This window comes from Notothenia rossii, assembly GCF_949606895.1.
Source record: "Notothenia rossii genome assembly, chromosome: 2".
NCBI classification, from domain to species: domain Eukaryota; kingdom Metazoa; phylum Chordata; class Actinopteri; order Perciformes; family Nototheniidae; genus Notothenia; species Notothenia rossii.
Genome location: NC_136904.1, coordinates 29,167,079 through 29,185,569, shown reverse-complemented (window position 1 = coordinate 29,185,569; position 18,491 = coordinate 29,167,079). Strand labels below are relative to the sequence as shown.

Sequence of the window (18,491 nt, the reverse complement as noted above, 5' to 3'; positions counted from 1 at the left end):
TTTGGAGTGGATCCGAAACACTCACCGGATATGCAATTTATGTTTTATTTTCGTTATTGAGGTCTGCAATCTAACATTGCTATTGATGGTACACATGACATCACATGTGGATTGTTTAATTTAGAAGGGTTACATAAATATCTGCTTAAAAAGCCATTACTGAGCTATAGACATTTGGTGGAAAATGGGTAGATAGAAGTAACGACAAGTCTCTTTTAGCTAAAAGAGGTGGATGGCCACCATAGCTTTAAATGTTGATAGATTGTTTTTCATCATGGTCTTCAATAATGTTTTTGAAAGCATAAAACCAAATAAGGAAGAGTAGCAGAGGCCGTTTCTCAATATCGAGTATACCTGCTGCAGAGCCACTATTTCAAGTATACTACGTCATCGAGTGGCGCCGAATGCTGGGCATTAACATGCATTTAAACAGTCCTTCGGCTCCACTCGATGACGTAGTATACTTGAAATATTGGCCCTGCAGCAGGTTTACTCGACATTTCGAAACGGCCAGGGCCTTTTTCAGCATGTTCCATTTCCAAGAAGAAAAGCAAATTACATATTCTTGGCTGCACATTTGTTATGTTCATTGGGTTATGTGTATACTGTAGATGACATGTTGAATAAATTACTGATACTGCTCAGATTTCAGCTCTGGGTGGGTTTTAAAATAACTTGTCTGGTGGTGGAGAGGCCTCCAAAGACACAGAGCCCAGGGGAATCCTTTCATTTGCCCTTGCCTGAACCGCTGACTTCATCTTGCAAATTTTCTAAAAATAGCTTTGAGAATTAAGGTTAGGGAGGGGGGAGACATTAGATTACTCAACCTGCTAACACACGGAGCTCCTCTGTGAGTATTTCACTACAGCTAATTGCTTAGCAGATGTTGGTGGATGATATCCTCAATGTCCTTGTATTAAGTTTTACTGGAATCTACAAATGAGGAGCCATTGTTCTGCTATCGACTCTACTTTTATTTTAGTATTAACCATTCCCAGTTACAAACAGCTCTCTGACAGCTTATTCAAAATAAGCATAATGATGGAACAAAGATGAAATAGGTATAGCAACGCAACCCGTTGGGTACATCCGGCATCACTGTGTGTTGAGATAGATGCGTGCAGAAGGATATTAGTTTATTACCGGCTGCTCTCTATTACTTCAAGCTCCTAATGCTAGTGTGTGGGTGCACAAAGACATTTGCCCACACAGGGTCACAATTTTAACTAGAGAATGCAATTCCTGAAGAAATTGCTAGTGGGAATGCTTTATGCTGAAAATGTGACGCTAAACTGCTATGCTGAAATGTAATGTGTAAGAAGAAAGTGAAGAATTTAGATTGAAATTATACATGAACACAGGGGGCTTGAATGTGTGATGAGAGAAGAAAAGAAAGTAAAAAGGCTTGGAAAAGCAGCAGAATATTTGAACTGCAAACTTCTAAACTAACTTGATGGCGAATGATCTGTCGCCATGGCAACGGCATTTGACGACACCCCATAATACGCTTAGATGCGTTGATGGCTGCATCGTTAACAAAACCTGTGAAGTTTTGGGCTGTTTGGAGTATTTTCACTGAAGTTTTTTGAAAACCGTGTTTCAAGGCGAGCATTGTGTTGCCATGGCAACGGCATTTGAAGAAATCACAAAACTGTCCCGTAGATGTCTTCACGGCTGGACTGTTAGTACACATGTGAAGTTTGAGCACTTTTTGAACATGTTCATATGAGTTATAGTGACATCATGTTTTATGGCGAGGGATGTGTTTCCATGGAAACGGCATATGGTGAGATCTCAGATTTGGCGTAGAGCTGTTGAGGCATGGACCGGTGATATACAAGTGAAGATTGGGGGACGATTGGACCGTGTTCATTGGACTTATAGCGACATCATGTTTTATGGCGAGGGATGCGTTTCCATTGAAACGGCATATGGTGAAATCTCAGATTTGGCGTAGAGCTGTTGAAGCATGGACCGGTGATATACAAGTGAAGATTGGGGGACGATTGGACCGTGTCGATGGGACTTACAGCCACATCGTGTTTCATGGCGAGTGGTCAGTCGCCATGGCAACGGCATTTGATGACACCCCATACTACGCTTAGATGCGTTGATGGCTGCATCGTTACCAAACCTGTGAAGTTCTAGGCTGTTTGGAGTATTTTTACTGAAGTTATGAGAAAACCGTGTTTCAAGGCGAGCATTGTGTTGCCATGGCAACAGCATTTGAAGAAATCTCAAACTGTCCCTTAGATGTCTTCACGGCTGGACTGTTTGCACACTGCTATCTGAAGTCTGCTGCTCTGAGCATGTCAGTTGGAGTGATGACATCATCGTGTTCCATTACACAGGTGTTTATAGTTGAGCTAACGAGCTCTGTAGAGATCAAAGGCTTCATTGTTCTGATTGAGAGATAAACTTCTTACATGTGAACGTTTTGTGGAAGAACCGTAACAAATATCTTTGACATTTCAAAACGTGAAGCATGTCAAGGAAGTTGAGTATCTGAAGTGTAATTTTTGTGTAGTTTCGGGTTAATAATGTGGTCTTTTTGGCAGTTTAACTAAAGGTGTGCGGCTGATGCCGTGAGGACATATCTGCCTGAAATTACAATGGGGTTTAATGGAGGAATGTAGAACGTTTTTGTCACTTCATGCCCTCAAAAAGCATTTTGTTTAATAATTTTGCTTAATTATTTGTCATTTTTCAAGCTACGAGATCTTTTCCTACGTTTGTCATGATAAATGATGTCTCAGGAATGTAGGGTTTGGGAATTATGGCAGTTTAAAAAAAAAATATGAATGCGAATTTCAAACTGTCCTCCACTCTAGCTGTGACATCACATACTCTAGTTAATGTTAAAATGTGAAGAAAACCTCTAAAACAAGGTCTGACAAATGTTTAATATTTCTAAAAGTAAGAATCAGATTTAAAAGTTGTTTTACACGAATAATGTCAGAAAGATGTGCAATATTTTAAAGTTGGAATGAGGTCTCTGAGTGAAAGTATGAATGAACAGTTAGCAGTTGAATTGCATGAAGATTTGTTGAAGTCTGAAGATTTTCTCCATCGACTTCAATATAAAAAATTTGATTTATTATGGGATGTATCTCTGGAACTATGAAAGTTATGAATGAGAAAAGCCAAATAGCCATCGATTCCTGACCGAGCTGAACGTTTTGATGTTTGAACGGAGTTTCTGCGATGTTCAATGCGGGAAGGAGAAGCGCGGCAAAATACCGGCGGAATAATAATAAACTTATCGTCCGTAGAAGAACAGTTAGTTGGAATGCTGTTAACAGCATTCCCACTAAACTACTTGTATTGTTTTCTATTTCCATGTCAAACACTATCATAGTCAACAGCGTGTTATGGGTGGTTGCAGTACTAGGCTGTTTAGGAAAAGCTGCAATTATTAGCGTTGTATTTAGAAGCTAGCTCTTGTCAACAATGGATCGTAAACTCTTGCAGATTACTCTGTTATGCTATAGCCTTGGATTGCTTTATTAAGCTATTGTTTGGTTGTTGACTGTAGTGTTTTTCTTAAGCCTCAGCAGTTATTTCCCACAATGCAAGGTCAGCCTCATATAACTCAGAACCGGCTGTGACTCCAACAGACATATTTGCCCTCCATAGTCGGATCCAATAAAAGATGCCTCGGCATCAGTCTTGGGTAGTTGATGAGTTCTATAAAGACACCAAGTGAGTGATTTCAAACTGCAGATTTTTGAAATGAAATATTTAATCATCTCTTCTCCACCGCTCTATGGCCATGTGCCTGGTGGTGCTATTTCTGATCATCAGCCTTTTTCTCAGGCATTCTGCTCCTCATTTTTAAACATCTCTGACTAAACAAATTGGGAGGAGGCTGCTAGAACACTGGACTTTTAGAGGTCATGATGTAGTCATGCAGCTGGTACCATTTGTTTGCTGCAATGAGCAGTTTATAGTGGATTTGTTGTAAAAAAAGTCCACACCTAATCCAACAAGCCTGTGATATATGTGTCTGTGGGCCTCAAATTATAGGTCGCTTTCATTTCACATATACCCACGGGCCTATTCCATTGGGCAGTGAATAATATGGCAGACAGGGAGGAATCTCTAACCCCATCTTCCCTCGTCGCCTGAACCTGCAATATATTTCCCCCGCCAATGCCATGTGGTGGCAAGTCATGTGTGGGATTCAGTATGCCGTATTATTTATTTCCCAGGTGTTGCTTTTCTATTAGTGATTTATGTGTTATTGTGTATGATCTGCACCTAGGATCTATGACATGGGGTGTGCAGGCTTTTTGGAAGAGGGCCCAGGCTGAAAGGAAGCCATGGATGCAGAATACTTTTTTTTTGGTACCTTCAGTAGCAAGTGGGGAATGGTAGAGTGTTTCTATAAAAAGTGATTAATGTAAAAGGGAAGGAATGTGAGATTTTTGTATTTAGCGAGGAATTATTCCGCTATGCCAAGTGCATACGTAATGCTTAAAGCTGCCGATGTCATTTGGAGTTTCAGATTACATAAGGAAGTAGGCAGAGAAAATTATTTTGATCTTTTGAATTATTTGGAACAATATACTAACAGAGCTGTGTTGTTGTTTGCTTGATTTAAAAAAAATGAAACCTTATTTGACTATAACAAACATGTGTTCCAGATAATGATATTACATACACTGTATATGGGACCTATTTGCAACAAAAAAGAAAAGGAATGATTGCTCAAACTTTGTTTTTTCATTAACGTAATAAGCCAAATCTTCAATAACTAAACAGCAGGATTCAAAGTTTGCATGGTTATTTTGAGCCATTAAAAAAAATTAAATCAACGTTGACTTGAAGCTCAAGTAATAAGATGTTTACATGTGCAGGGTTTAGCCAAAACAATGGAATCTTTATTTAATGTATCCTCATGTTTCACATTATATTAGGGAGAACAGTTGGCTTGATCCAAGTAGCACAGTCATTCGTTGTATAGACTGTGGCCCTGGCCCTAGTTTAATTTATCCAGGCATGGTTTCTTAAGGAATTGAAAATATTTCCGGCTCCTCAGTGGCTGGGCTGGCTGGCCATCATACTCAAATATAAGTCAGATTTGAGTGTGATGCCTGTTGAAGAGTGAAATTAGTTTATTCCTTGCAGCAACCACTGCATTAGCCTACTTGCTAAGAAATGGCCAAAGTAAAATAGGGCAACTACAGAGTGAGGTATGGCCATTTAATGTATTCACATTCTGATGAAAAACATCTTTAACATTTAAAAAAAAAGCATAACATTTCTTATTTCAAATGAAAATGATCTCTTCTTTTTACTTCTCCTCTACCGGCTAACTTCATAACAGACCAGCAGAGAGAGGGGCCATTGGATGGGTTATGGATAGTGTTAGAGATAAGATAAGATAGAACTTTATTGATCCCAATTTGGGAAATGTTTGTGTTGCAGCAGCATAACAAGACATGGCATTGCACAATACAAATTAAAAGACAAGAAATAAACAAGAAAGTAGAAAATATACATGTTGAATTTACAAATGAGCAATAACAACATATAAAGTAAGGTATTATAATTACATAAGTATGTGACGGATGGAATATTAAATATTAGACTGAATATATAAATGTAAAATGTACAGTGAAGAGAAAAACTATGGAGCGGAGAGTTCTCTTCCAGCCAGAGAGGATTGTGATTTGTTTTCCTGTATCTTTCCTTGTGACAGCATCAACAGTCGGAAGACTTGTGAGGTCATCAAAATATTCAAGTGTATGAGAATCATTATTATTATTATAGAAATACAGGGCCTTGACTCTTATTTATTTGCAGGGGATCACAATCAGATATACTTGATTTTAAACACTTCTCATATCAGTTGTTGCTGCGCTTGATTCAGAAAACAAGGTTGTAAACAATATATGTGTCTGTGCTCTGAATTGTGTACAGAAGTAAGAGATATGATGTGGTATGTTCATATGTATCAATAAAAGGGTTCAAAGGGAAAATGCAGTTGTCAACAATGGATCCAACATAGGCCAAATTAGTTGGGTCTTTTAGCCAAGTGACCTTTTTCCTTTGAGTCTGTTTTCCCTTTACCGACAGGCCCCTTAAACTCCTCTTTTGGTGCCCTGATCTTCCATATTTTCAGAGTTCAGTTATAAATGAAAATAACTCCTCTGCAGTGCCATGCAAGAGTTCAGTTTTGAAAGAGACAAACAGGATTTGATAAATGTGCCCTGTAGAAGTTCTCTTTAATAATTGGAATATGTGGATATTTAAATTGGAGAAGCAGAATCATACCTCAGGTCACAAGAAATATCTCAGTAAAATGAGCCTTCAATAAATTGGTTGATTGAAAGGAATATAAGTTATTCCTTCTCTTCTATTCTTCCAGAGACGGTGCTGAGTAGATATTAGTTATCTCCCCTATAGCTAGAGCCTTTAGCCTTAAAGATTGTGCTTTCAATCCAGTTTAAACACACCTCTTCCTCCCAAGGGTGCCAATAAAGAGTGAATTATCTTAGCCAGTGTAAGAAATGTTATAGTGAAATCTAAATATCTCATTCTCTCAACAGACAAAGCTACGATGGGCTGGAAAAGAAGCTAAAAGAAGTCTTCAGTGAACGGAGCAACATCCTGCATCAGCTCTCCAAGACATCAAAGGAGTTGGACAGCATAAAAGGCAACCTTCAGGTTGTGAATGAAGTGTTTCTTTTTCAAAGATACAACAGTTTTAGCCGGCTTTGTCGGCCGTCATTAAAGGCCGGAGGTTATTTTCGATCCTGTCTTTTCAGCCATATAAGGAAACCCATGACTGTTCTCACTTCTGTTTCAATCAATCTGTTATATAGCAACTCACAGTTATTACAAATTAATGTGCAAATGTTTTTCAATTTGGCGAGCCCACCCATTGTTATGTACGCCATGTATTACTGGAAATGCAGTTACTGAAAATGCAATGCAAGATGGAAAATCCGATCAATTAACAAGTGAACGTTTTCAGCTCTAATGACAACAGCGGCGACACGATGGAAGGATAAAACTGAACAGATTGACAGAACCATCAATTCACAAAAATGTAAACACTTCCCAATTCAATTTGAAAGCCTTTAACTGTTGGGATCAATACTGTGCTTAAAGGAGAACTACAGTTAATTACAACGTGGGATTTACTTTCAAAGCTCCAGCCCTTGATTGTATCAGTTATGATAACATTTCTCACCAGAGTAATTGCTTCTGGGAACATCACCAAAAATAGATCAAATGTCAGGCAAACAAACATCCATCACAGTTCTCCTTCATAACACTCCGTTCGATGTCTCACTATGGGATGCGCCTCAACGCGCATGCAAACAGAAGCCTCCATCTCATTACGCCAATCCTGATTGGCTGGTGATCTTGACGTCTACGTCAGGGAATCCACCCACCCTATAAGTAGCTTGCGCTACGACTCAGCGTCATTCAAACACCTCTTCTCGCTTCAGAGCACATCTCAAATATGAGTAGCTGGGCTCGCTTAACGGTCCACAGACTGAACCCAAAGCTAACATTCGCTCGACGGGCGCTTGCGGTTATTTTTTGCTTTGCAAGAAGACTGAACAATATTAACACACCAGTTAATATTGTAATCTGCCTCGCCGTTTCTTTCTTTCGAAAATTATGGTAAGGTTTGATTTTTTCTTCAAGCTAGTAACATACCTGTTGCTAGCTTTTCTTCCCTCCACACCGACACCACGGTAGCGAGGACGTTCTCTCTTCTCTCTCACACCAGATGAGACGGAGATAAAAACAAAAGGTATTAACACACCAGTTCATTTTCTTTAAAGATTAAGGATTAACGACAAAGTGGGATTTTTTTCTCAGTAACGTACCTGTTACTAGCGTGTCCACTCCACGCCGACACCCCGGCGAACAAAGATGGACCCTTCTCTCCCTCACACCAGAGGAGTCAGGGACTCGGAGGCTCGGCTATGCGGCTGCGGGTTTAAGATCTCAGGCACAGACTCACACCAGGTCTGCTCGTCCTGCCGCGGGCTGGAACACGCCCAGGAGGCTATCGATAACCCCGGCTCGTGCGGGCATTGTGCCCGCTTCACCATTAAGAGCCTCCGCCGACGGCTAGCATGCCAAGCTAGCTTGTCGGGACAGTACCCCCTCATGTCCGCTGATTCGCCGGCCGGCAATCAAGACATGGTGGCGTCCGCCGCAGAGATTGAGCCCCGCGCTGTGTCAGGCTGGGGCTCAATAACAGCGGATGCCGCTGAACCGGAGCCCCGCGCCGTGTCAGGCTGGGGTCCGGTGGCTGCAAGAGCCGCAAGAGCGGAGCCCCGTGCTGTGTCAAGCTGGGGCTCCCAACTGGACCTCACCATGGTTCCACCCGCGGAGGATGTCCTGGAGTTGGACTATATGGAGGAAGAAGAGGATTTCTCTGAGTTCCTCCTGTCCGACTCGGATGAGCACGAGGATGACATCTTCGTTTCATCGGCTCAGGCTGCAAAGCCGGGAGCGATGTCCGCTCTCCCGGGCGAAAGCACACCAGCTTCGCCCTGCCTAAGTATGGACTTGCAGGCCGTGTGTCAACACGCTGCTTCCAGTCCGGACATCCCATGGCCTGAAGTGGCCAAGGAGACCTCCACATCTCGCTACGAGGGGAAGCAATTGCCCCAAGCAGCGAGGACGAAGAGGCAGCTCCTTCCAGTCTTTCCGGAGATACCGAAGCAGCAGAGACCACAGCCCGTCCCGGGTCCCCACGAGGCAAGGATGAGATGGCCAAGAAGATCTCCGGTTCCAGCAGCTGCCGCTCAGGCACAGCCGACCCAGGTTTTCAGCCACCAGGCGAGGAAGAAGAAGCGGGCGGCCTGACAGCCTCCTCTCCTCTCCTCAACGAGAGAGCTGGAAGTTCCCTATTCCCCAGCTCCAGAACAGGTTCCAGTGTTAGATGCTCATGTGTTTTCGGGGTGCCATCATGCCCCCATCTTCCCGCCGCCTCGAGTGATGCCAGAACGTCATCCTCAAGTTCGCGCTATAAGGGAAATGGACTTAAAATCAAAGACAGCAAGTTCCGCTGCCTGTTTAAGTCACACAAACACATGTCATCATTATTGTTTCCTAATAAATCATTTTCCACTGTTGTTTCCAGGCTTGAAGCCAAGGGCACAGTGAATAAAAATGAAAATAAAAACAATAAAAACAATGAACAGTCTGTCGTCTACCCCTCTTTTGAGAGCGGCTACGGCCTCTCGCAAAAGGCGGTTATTAGACGGAATTGTGAAGGCACCACCGCCACGCACATGCGCAGTGTCGGCAGGGGTTGTCAACCTGGGGTACCACCGTGTTCAGACACTAGAGGGCCCCATAACACAACAAATAAAGACACAGAGGGCAGACGACAGAGATGTGACCTCTCAGCGCGCTTTAAGAAGCGAAAAGTGGAGGATGCTCACAGCTTCTGCTTGGGTTTTCAAGACAGTAACACGGGGCTACAGGCTCCAATTCGCTGTCGCCCCCCTCGCTTCTCGGGCATTCTGTATTCACAAGCCCGGGGAGAGTCGGCCCATATTCTAGAGCAAGAGATTTTCTCGCTACTAGAAAAGAAGGGTATATCGATAATACCCACCGAACAGAGTCAGTGCGGCTTTTATTCCAAGTATTTCCTCGTTCCCAAACGGGGAGGGAACGGAATTCGGCCTAAACTAGATTTGAGAGCTCTGAACAAATATCTCAAAAGATACAAATTCAGAATGCTCACTCACACATCTCTGTTGCGTCTCGTGCGCCAAAACGACTGGTTCACATCAGTCGACCTGAAAGATGCGTATTTCCACATCCCAGTATATTACCTACACAGGAAATATCTGAGGTTCGCCTTTCAGGGTGTCTGTTAAGAGTACAGACTCCTTCCCTTCGGTCTGTCTCTCAGCCCGTGAGTGTTTGTACGGTGTACGGAAGCCGCGATAGCCCCGTTAACACAACAGGGTATTCGCTTGGCAACTTATCTGGACGATTGGCTCCTTCTCGCACAGTCGGAGCAAGAGGCTATTATGCAGACGAATGTCCTCGTAAAACACTTGCTCGATCTGGGTTTCGTAATAAACACAGAAAAGAACATGTTGTCCCCAGCCCAGATTGTACTCTTCCTGGGCCTACACCTGAATTTGGTGCCCTTTACAGCCCGCCCGTCAGCAGAAAGAGTGAAAGCCTTCAGAGCTTGCCTCGCTCATTTCCGGCTACGCAAATATGTTCTCTTCAGATCATGTCTGCGGTTACTGGGGCTCATGGCGTCCTGGTGGTACGACTGGGACGCTTACACATGAGGGAGTTTCAGCGCTGGGTAGCTGCCCTCCGACTGGACCCCGCGCGTCACGGAGAGTGATGGTCACTATGAAATGTGTACGCGTTCCCACCCCTGGCTCTGATACCCCCAACTCTTGCCAGAGTGAGAGAACAACGCCACACACTGATCTTGATAGCTTCGCACTGGCCTGCAATGTACTGGCTGGCTGAGATATATCAGCTGCTGTGCGGGCAGCCGTGGCAGCTCCCACTACGCAGGGACATACTGTCTCAGGCGGGGGGGACGATCTTTCACCCACACCCAGAGCGCTTGGCACTATGGGCCTGGCCCGTGAGTGGTACAATCTGAATACAGTGGGGCTCCCTCAGAAGGTGATAAACACTATTCAGAGTGCAAGAGCTTCCTCCACCAGGCCTCTCTATGACTGTAAGTGGAGGGCGTTTGAGGAATGGTGCCTTCAAAAAGGACACATCTCTTTTCAATGTCCTGTCGGGGTGATTTTATCATTTCTACAGGACCTAATTGATAAACACAGAGCTTTCTCTACGATCAAAGTATACCTGGCTGCTATTGCTGCATGCCATGTGGGCTTTGAGGGAAAGACGGCTAGCCAACATCCTTTGGTCTGCCGTTTTATGAAAGGGGCTCGCAGGCTCCTCCCTGTTTCCAGGTCACTGGTGCCCTTATGGGACTTGGCAGTGGTTTTAGATGGGCTCACTCTACCTCCATTTGAACCCCTGGAAGAAGCTGATATGAAACACCTGTCACTGAAGACAGTGCTGTTACTGGCTCTGGCATCTGCCAAGCGAGTCAGTGACATTCATGCGCTCTCTGTTCATCCTTCATGCACTCAGTTTGCCCCGGGGCAAACGAGAGTGTTGCTGAAGCCCAAACCTGCCTTTATACCTAAGGTGGTTGGTTCATGTACCCCCATTGACATTGTGGCATTTCCTCCGCCGCTGTGTTCCTCTGAGGAACAGCGGCCGAATTTGCTGTGTCCAGTTCGTGCTTTACGCACCTATATGGACAGGTCAAAAGAGTTTCGTTGCAATGACCAACTCTTTATATCCTGGGCTAACCCTCAGAAGGGCAAGCCCGTTACCAGGCAACGGCTCTCCCACTGGATTGTGGAAGCGATTGCTCTGGCTTATACGAGTCAGGGTTTGCAGACACAAACAGGCCTGCATGCTCATTCTACTCGTGGACTGGCTACATCCTGGGCTTTGTTCAAGGGTGTTTCCATCCAAGACATTTGTGCAGCAGCGAGCTGGTCCTCACCGCTCACTTTTGTCTGCTTTTAAAGGCTAGATGTCTCTGCTCCAAGTGTGGCCCACGCAGTGCTGGGCCCCGTGTGGAGACAGGGTTCTACCTGTTTTGGTGATTTTCGAGATAACCATGTCTAGCAATACGGGAGTTTCAATATCCCATAGTGAGACATCGAACGGAGTGTTATGAATGAGAGCTATAGGTTACTTACGTAACCCCAGTTCTCAGAGTAACATGAAGTGAGATGTCTCACCAGACGGTCCTTCTTGCTAAGGCGAAGCGAGAAGAGGTGCTTATTTTGAATGACGCTGCGTCGTAGCGCAAGCTACTTATAGGGTGGGTGGATTCCCTGACGTAGACGTCAAGATCGCCAGCCAATCAGGATTGGCGTAATGAGATTGATGCTTCTGTTTGCATACGCGTTCAGGCGCATCCCATAGTTAGACAATCTCACTTCATGTCCCTCTGAGAACTGGGGTTACGTAAGTAACCTATAGTTACTCAAACAACTTTTTTGAACATCATATTAGTCCACTCAATTTAAACGTTACGTCTATAATATACAAAATAAATAGTTTTAACTGTCCGCTTGTTTACAACCCTTAAGTTGGTTCACCATAACCTGTTCATTTTCCAATGAATCTGAAAAATGTAATGTCTTTTTAAAACCAGAATGTAAACAAATCCCTGTCCCCTAGATTGTAATCAACTTTTTCTGATGGATTTGTAAAAGAATAAAAATTAATGCACCTTAATCTAAAGAAAAGTTGTTATGCCCACAAACGCCTTTTTACATTTTGAAAATATGCAAAAATGTTTACCCCAGCTCCTACAGAAAGGCTTATTTTCCATAATGTAGGAATATAAATGGGTTAATAACACAGCTTTTAGATGGATGGTAATGAGGATTATTATCCTTAGTGCAAAAGGAGATATCCCTTGGTTTCCCCAAATTCTGGTCCTGGACTTTTCATCGAGTAATACCACATTTTATTGGTGAGATTATAATTATGTGAGCATTTTGCATAACATAATTATCACAGTGCCACATACTGCACACACTTCCCAGCAGTCAGTTTAGGTCAACTTCATTATGCCTCCTGGCAATGACAAGAAATGAGAGAAACTCAATTATACATTCAGACATTTGAATCATTTATTATTTTTCAGCCCCATTAGTGTATGAAACAATGATACAAAACATGCCCCCCTCTTGGACATCAAGAGCTTTGGTGCCAGATGCCCTGCGTTTCTGCACAGCGCTCTCACAGCTGCAGTGTGAGTGATAGTTTCCTCTTCGCAGGATGTCTATGTTTCCACTTTCAGATCACTTTTATGGGCTAATAGAATTGTCTGAAAATCAAGAAACTGATGTCAAATGACAATTTGTCCAACATTTGTGTGTGTATGCGAGAGATGTCCAATGTGTCTGGGAAAAACTCATGCAGATAGACTATCATTATCCGCGGGGCAGGCTCTGATGTCTATTCACTCAAGGCTAGCCAGGTTGGCATCCATCTTGGCCCGAGCCCCAAGCCAGCACACTGGGCAGGACAGAGGTAGGGTTAGATTTGGAATAGTGTGCTCTGAAACAAAGCTTCAGGGGGTAAACATCATCTACATAAAAATAAATCGTCAGCTTTTAAAGGGGAATCAAGTCAACAGGGAGAAGCCGTTAGTAGATACGGATAGACCTGATGGAGCAAGTGTTTATTGTTTTTAACGAGTCGCCCATAGGTGGTGGTCAGAAGCCTTTTATAATAAAGCTTTGTGTGATGGGGAATTTATTCTTGGCAAACGCTCCCGTCTGCGAAGCAGTTAGTACAAGATTAGACATTATGATCTATATTTTTATCCTGCCCCTTACTGTGGGCTCCAGTGACAATTTAGATTATCCTAACATGAGACATTTGCACATGAGTAAAAAAAAGAAAGAAAGGCAGTTTGATAGTTAAAAATATTTTATTGTATAGCTTTTGAGTCATCTCTTGAAGAAGAACCTTGTAAACTGCATTTTTCACAATGAAACACTAATAATAGAACACTGATGTATGTGAAGAACAGAGACTTATGTGATCCAGTGAACATCTCCATTTAGTTTTAACATAAAAATGTAGGAACTGTAATTTATAACCATATTCACTTACTATGTAACTACAGAAGCCTTTTACAATGTGTTAAACTGGGCCTATTTTAATTGGAAATGATATTGGTTTCTTTATGGGCGAAATTAATTGAGGCAGAGAGGAGAATAAAACCACACAAAATAATTTGTTTGTTTTATCGCCTCTTGTCTTTATTTATAAATATGTTGCATTCATTTTAGGCCTTAGGGATAAATTATGTTCAACTTCAATTTACACTGTGTACTGAAGATTATTTTCATCCAAACAGTAAAGCTCTTTTTGTGACAGTATATGACAAAACAATGCTTGTTAAAATAAGAGGCCTGGGCTTTTATCTTTCTTTTGTTGTGGACAATAATGTTGGGGGGAGTAGAAAAGTGGTCATTTAGATCTTGGCTCCATGACAGATGATACAAATTATCGATTCAAGGGAGACAAGAGAGAGAAAGGGATGTTATTTTGCAAATAACATACATTTTCATGCTTTTTTATTATTCGAACTGCACAACTTGAATTATCTGAAGTGGATATACATTCTCTATTGTCAAGAGTTGTTTTTGGTCCCGTTTTTAGACCAGCTCTCATACTTAAGTGAACATGAATTCAGGGTCTGCCAAGGAGAAGAAGCATCTCCTCTGTGACAGGAGGAATCAGGGTTTATGGAAATGTTGTGTTAATTGCATAGATATTCCCTTCAAGCACATTTAAAGAGAAGCATCCACACTCCCTTAGGAGCCTGGAAATGTCTGTTTGGCTCATAACAAGTAAGAAATATCTTAGGGCTTGCTGAGCAATCAGAGACCTGACTAATCCATAATTAGCCATCAGGCAGATGCTTAGACACCTGAAAACCCCAATCTGTGCCCTCGTTAGGATTCTTGGAAGACTTTCATCCCAACATTAATATACAGGACTGTCTCAGAAAATTAGAATATTGTGATAAAGTTCTTTATTTTCTGTAATGCAATTAAAAAAACAAAAATGTCATACATTCTGGATTCATTACAAATCAACTGAAATATTGCAAGCCTTTTATTATTTTAATATTGCTGATTATGGCATACAGCTTAAGAAAACTCAAATATCCTATCTCTAAATATTAGAATATCATGAAAAAGTATACTAGTAGGGTGTTCAACGAATCACTTGAATCGTCTAATTAACTCGAAACACCTGCAAGGGTTTCCTGAGCCTTGAAAAACACTCAGCTTGGTTCAGTAAACTAAATCACAAGTATGGGGAAGACTGCTGATCTGACTGCTGTCCAGAGGACCGTCATTGACACCCTCCATCAGGAGGGTAAGACACAAAAAGAAATTTCTCAAAGAGCAAGCTGTTCACAGAGTGCAGTTTCAAAGCACATCCACAAAAAGTCTGTTGGAAGGGGGAAATGTGGCAGGAAACGCTGCACAACCAAGAGAGATGACCGCAGCCTTAACAGCATTGTGAAGAAGAGTCGCTTCCAGAATTTGGGGGAGCTTCAAAGACAGTGGACTGAAGCTGGAGTCCAGGTATCAAAAGTCACTGTTCACAGACGTGTCCGGGAAATGGGCTACAATAGCCGTATTCCCATGGTCAAGCCACTTCTGAACTCAAGACAACGGAAGAGGCGTCTGACTTGGGCTAAGGAAAAGAAGCACTGGACAGTTGCACAGTGGTCCAAAGTCCTCTTTTCAGACGAAAGCAAGTTTTGTATTTCATTTGGAAGTCAAGGCGCCAGAGTCTGGAGAAAGGCTGGAGAGGAGCAAAATCCAAGTTGCTTGAAATCCAGTGTGAAGTTCCCACAGTCAGCGATGGTTTGGGGAGCCATGTCAGCTGCTGGTGTTGGTCCACTGTGTTTCATCAAGCCCAGAGTAAATGCAGCTGTGTACCAAGAGATTTTAGAGCACTACATGCTTCCGTCTGCTGAAAAGCTCTATGGAGATGAGGAATTCATTTTCCAGCATGATCTGGCACCTGCCCACAGTGCCAAAACCACCAGTAACTGGTGTACTGACCATGGCATTACTGTCCTCGATTGGCCTGCAAATTCCCCTGACCTGAACCCCATAGAGAATATGTGGGGTATTGTGAAGAAGAAGCTGAAAGACACCAGACCCAACAATGCTAATGAGCTAAAGGCCGCTATTGAAGCATCCTGGGCATCCATAACACCTCAGCAATGCCACAGGCTGATTGCCTCCATGCCACGCCGCATTGATGCAGTAATCCGTGCAAAAGGATTCCCAACCAAGTACTGAGTGCATTAATGGACATTTTCAAATGTTTGATTGTGTTTTGCTGTTATAAATCTTTTTTTTTTACTTGGTCTGAGGAACTATTCTAATTTTTTGAGATAGGATTTTTGAGTTTTCTTAAGCTGTATGCCATAATCAGCAATATTAAAATAATAAAAGGCTTGCAATATTTCAGTTGATTTGTAATGAATCCAGAATGTATGACATTTTTGTTTTTTTAATTGCATTACAGAAAATAAAGAACTTTATCACAATATTCTAATTTTCTGAGACAGTCCTGTAGGCTATTTCGGTTTTTTTCTTAGTTTTTTTTTTTCCGATGGGGGGTGTTTTGCATCAACACCATTTTACATCTGGTTCATCATTCAATAATGTTCACCTCAATTACCTTAAGAGTCTGGTGCTTTTGACATTTCGTTTCAGTATTCTACATTTAGGAGTTGCATAATTAACACTGACGCTTTTCCCTGTTGCTTGAGGTTATTTGTAACCTTAAAAACCTTGTTATATTTTTGAAACATTTATTGCAAGATTCAAGGAATGTTTTTAAAGAGTATTTGCTGTCTCTGGCCTTATGGGGTTCTTTGAAATAATGTCTTCTTCTGTGCTCTTTCAGTCGCTGAAAAAGGATGACTCAGTGGCCAAAAAGGACGTGCAGAGGATTCTGGAGCTCAGCCACAAACAGAGGTAAAGTGAAGCATCATGGATGACTTAGACATGAGTTGCCAACAGTAACAGGCTGCTCACGCCTGTCATCAAAATTTAGGTTATGCATTTATAATAACCTGAAGCAGTTGTGATTGATAAGATTCCAGCACAATATTTAAGATGGTCACTGCCAACAATGCCATAGCTGTTGGGGAAATGAAAAGTCATTGCTTTAAATACAGTTTTATGTAAGTATATAGTTATTAATTATTTAAGCTTGTGAAAACTCTTCAAATCAAGTAACAAATACTTTGAGCACCCCTGGATCGGAAAGTCATAATTCCAGTTATTTTTGCCATCAACGTAACATGAGTATTTTACATGAGAGATGCCCTTCTATAGCTTTGGTTGGCATGAAACTCTCCTGGTTAACTCATCAGTACAAATGATGAATGTGTTAGAAATGTACTAGTTTGTTAATAAAAAAAGAAAAGTAGAAGCCAAGGATTCCTAAAACATTTTTGGTAGGCACTTACTGCATCTCACAAGGTGCATTTCATCAACCAACATCCAATTGCTGAGGAAAAACATTTTTAAAGTCCTTATTGCTGGAATTCTACCTCTGGTCTGGGACCTAAGCTCATGGGAGTTGCAGTATTTGGCGACGTCTGCCAAGTTGAAATAACTGATTCACCATGGATGGAAAATAAAGCGTTCATATTGAATCACATACTTGTGCAGTAGAGAGAAGCGTTAAATAATGTCTGAGTTACTATTATTGATGTTGGTTATTTTAAGGTGTTGCTGTTTGCTTTAAAATGGCACTACAGTATATAAAGGAGCAGGTGGAGAATGCATAACCCAATCATAAATCCTTCTTGTATATTCGAAAATAATTTGCCTGTCTGCTTTTTGTGAAAAAGCACATCAAATGTCTGTGATGTATTGCTTTATCTTTGTGCGGGCAAGCTGGAAAAGCGTTTACCTAAAGTGCTTCACCAGTTAGGATTGTCTGATTAATGCTGTGTGTAATGAGACTTTTAATGATTACGAGTCATTTGTGGCCTTCATGCTCTCTGAAATGTCAACCTGATTGAAGTCCAACCTTCTGTGTGCAGTATCCTGATAGCCAATCAATAGCCTATCACCAGTGTACGGCAGCACTCACATGTCATGAAACTAAAAACCATAAAGCTGCAGCTTAGCTCGATGCTGCTTAGCTAGCAGTTGAGAGCTGCAATTTTTATTTAAAAATGTTATTAATCCAACTTTGGAGTTCAATATCTGCCAAGTGTGATTACTAGCTGACTCAATCAAGGCGCATGCAGACAGGTGATTCATTGCAAGTCGTTTATTTTTGACAACCCTTAACAGCGATTTGATTGGTTTTGGTTTCGGAAAATATGTTTACCACAAACTGTAATGCAGAAACACATTTACAAAAGGACTAGATGCAGACGGCAAAAAAATAATATTTTAAGGCTTAAAAATAGTAACAAGGAATTCCGCTGTGATTTAACCTGCTGCTTATTTTAAATATTGTGTTCTATGCTCACCACTCTGCTTTCAAGGTATGTTAGAGTCTCATTTACTGTGCCCTTTTTTGTGTGTTTGGGCAGTTTTGATCTGAATTTGTCCAAGCCTTGGATGCAGGAGATGAGAGAAGAAATGAAATTCCGTGGCAGTGGTGGTTGGCTGGTCGCTGTAAAGAAACATTTTTGCTCGGCTGAATTTATGCCAAGAGACAAGTTCATTGGCATGTGAAATCCTAGAGTGTATATAGCTGCAATGCAATGCCACCCTTTCCATACAAACATTGGCCGCTTCACTACATCAGAGGCAGACTACAAACGCATCATGGACTTTTGAATGTACAGCCATGCATGGAAACAGTAAATCAAATGCTACCTCTAAAATAACTAGGCTTCCTCGTGGTGTGAT

General features: G+C 42.0%; 1 protein-coding gene across 3 annotated transcripts in view; it reads left to right on the top strand.

Annotated features, from left to right (window-relative positions):
* Positions 1 to 18,491, top strand: part of luzp2 (leucine zipper protein 2) — a 276,029-nt gene that overhangs the window by 193,735 nt on the left and 63,803 nt on the right. For all 3 annotated transcript variants that reach the window (XM_079665447.1, XM_079665448.1, XM_079665449.1), the window contains 2 exons: positions 6,555 to 6,672; positions 16,519 to 16,589. In XM_079665447.1, coding sequence (XP_079521573.1) covers positions 6,555 to 6,672; positions 16,519 to 16,589 — 189 coding nt within the window. The remainder of the gene's footprint in view (positions 1 to 6,554; positions 6,673 to 16,518; positions 16,590 to 18,491) is intronic.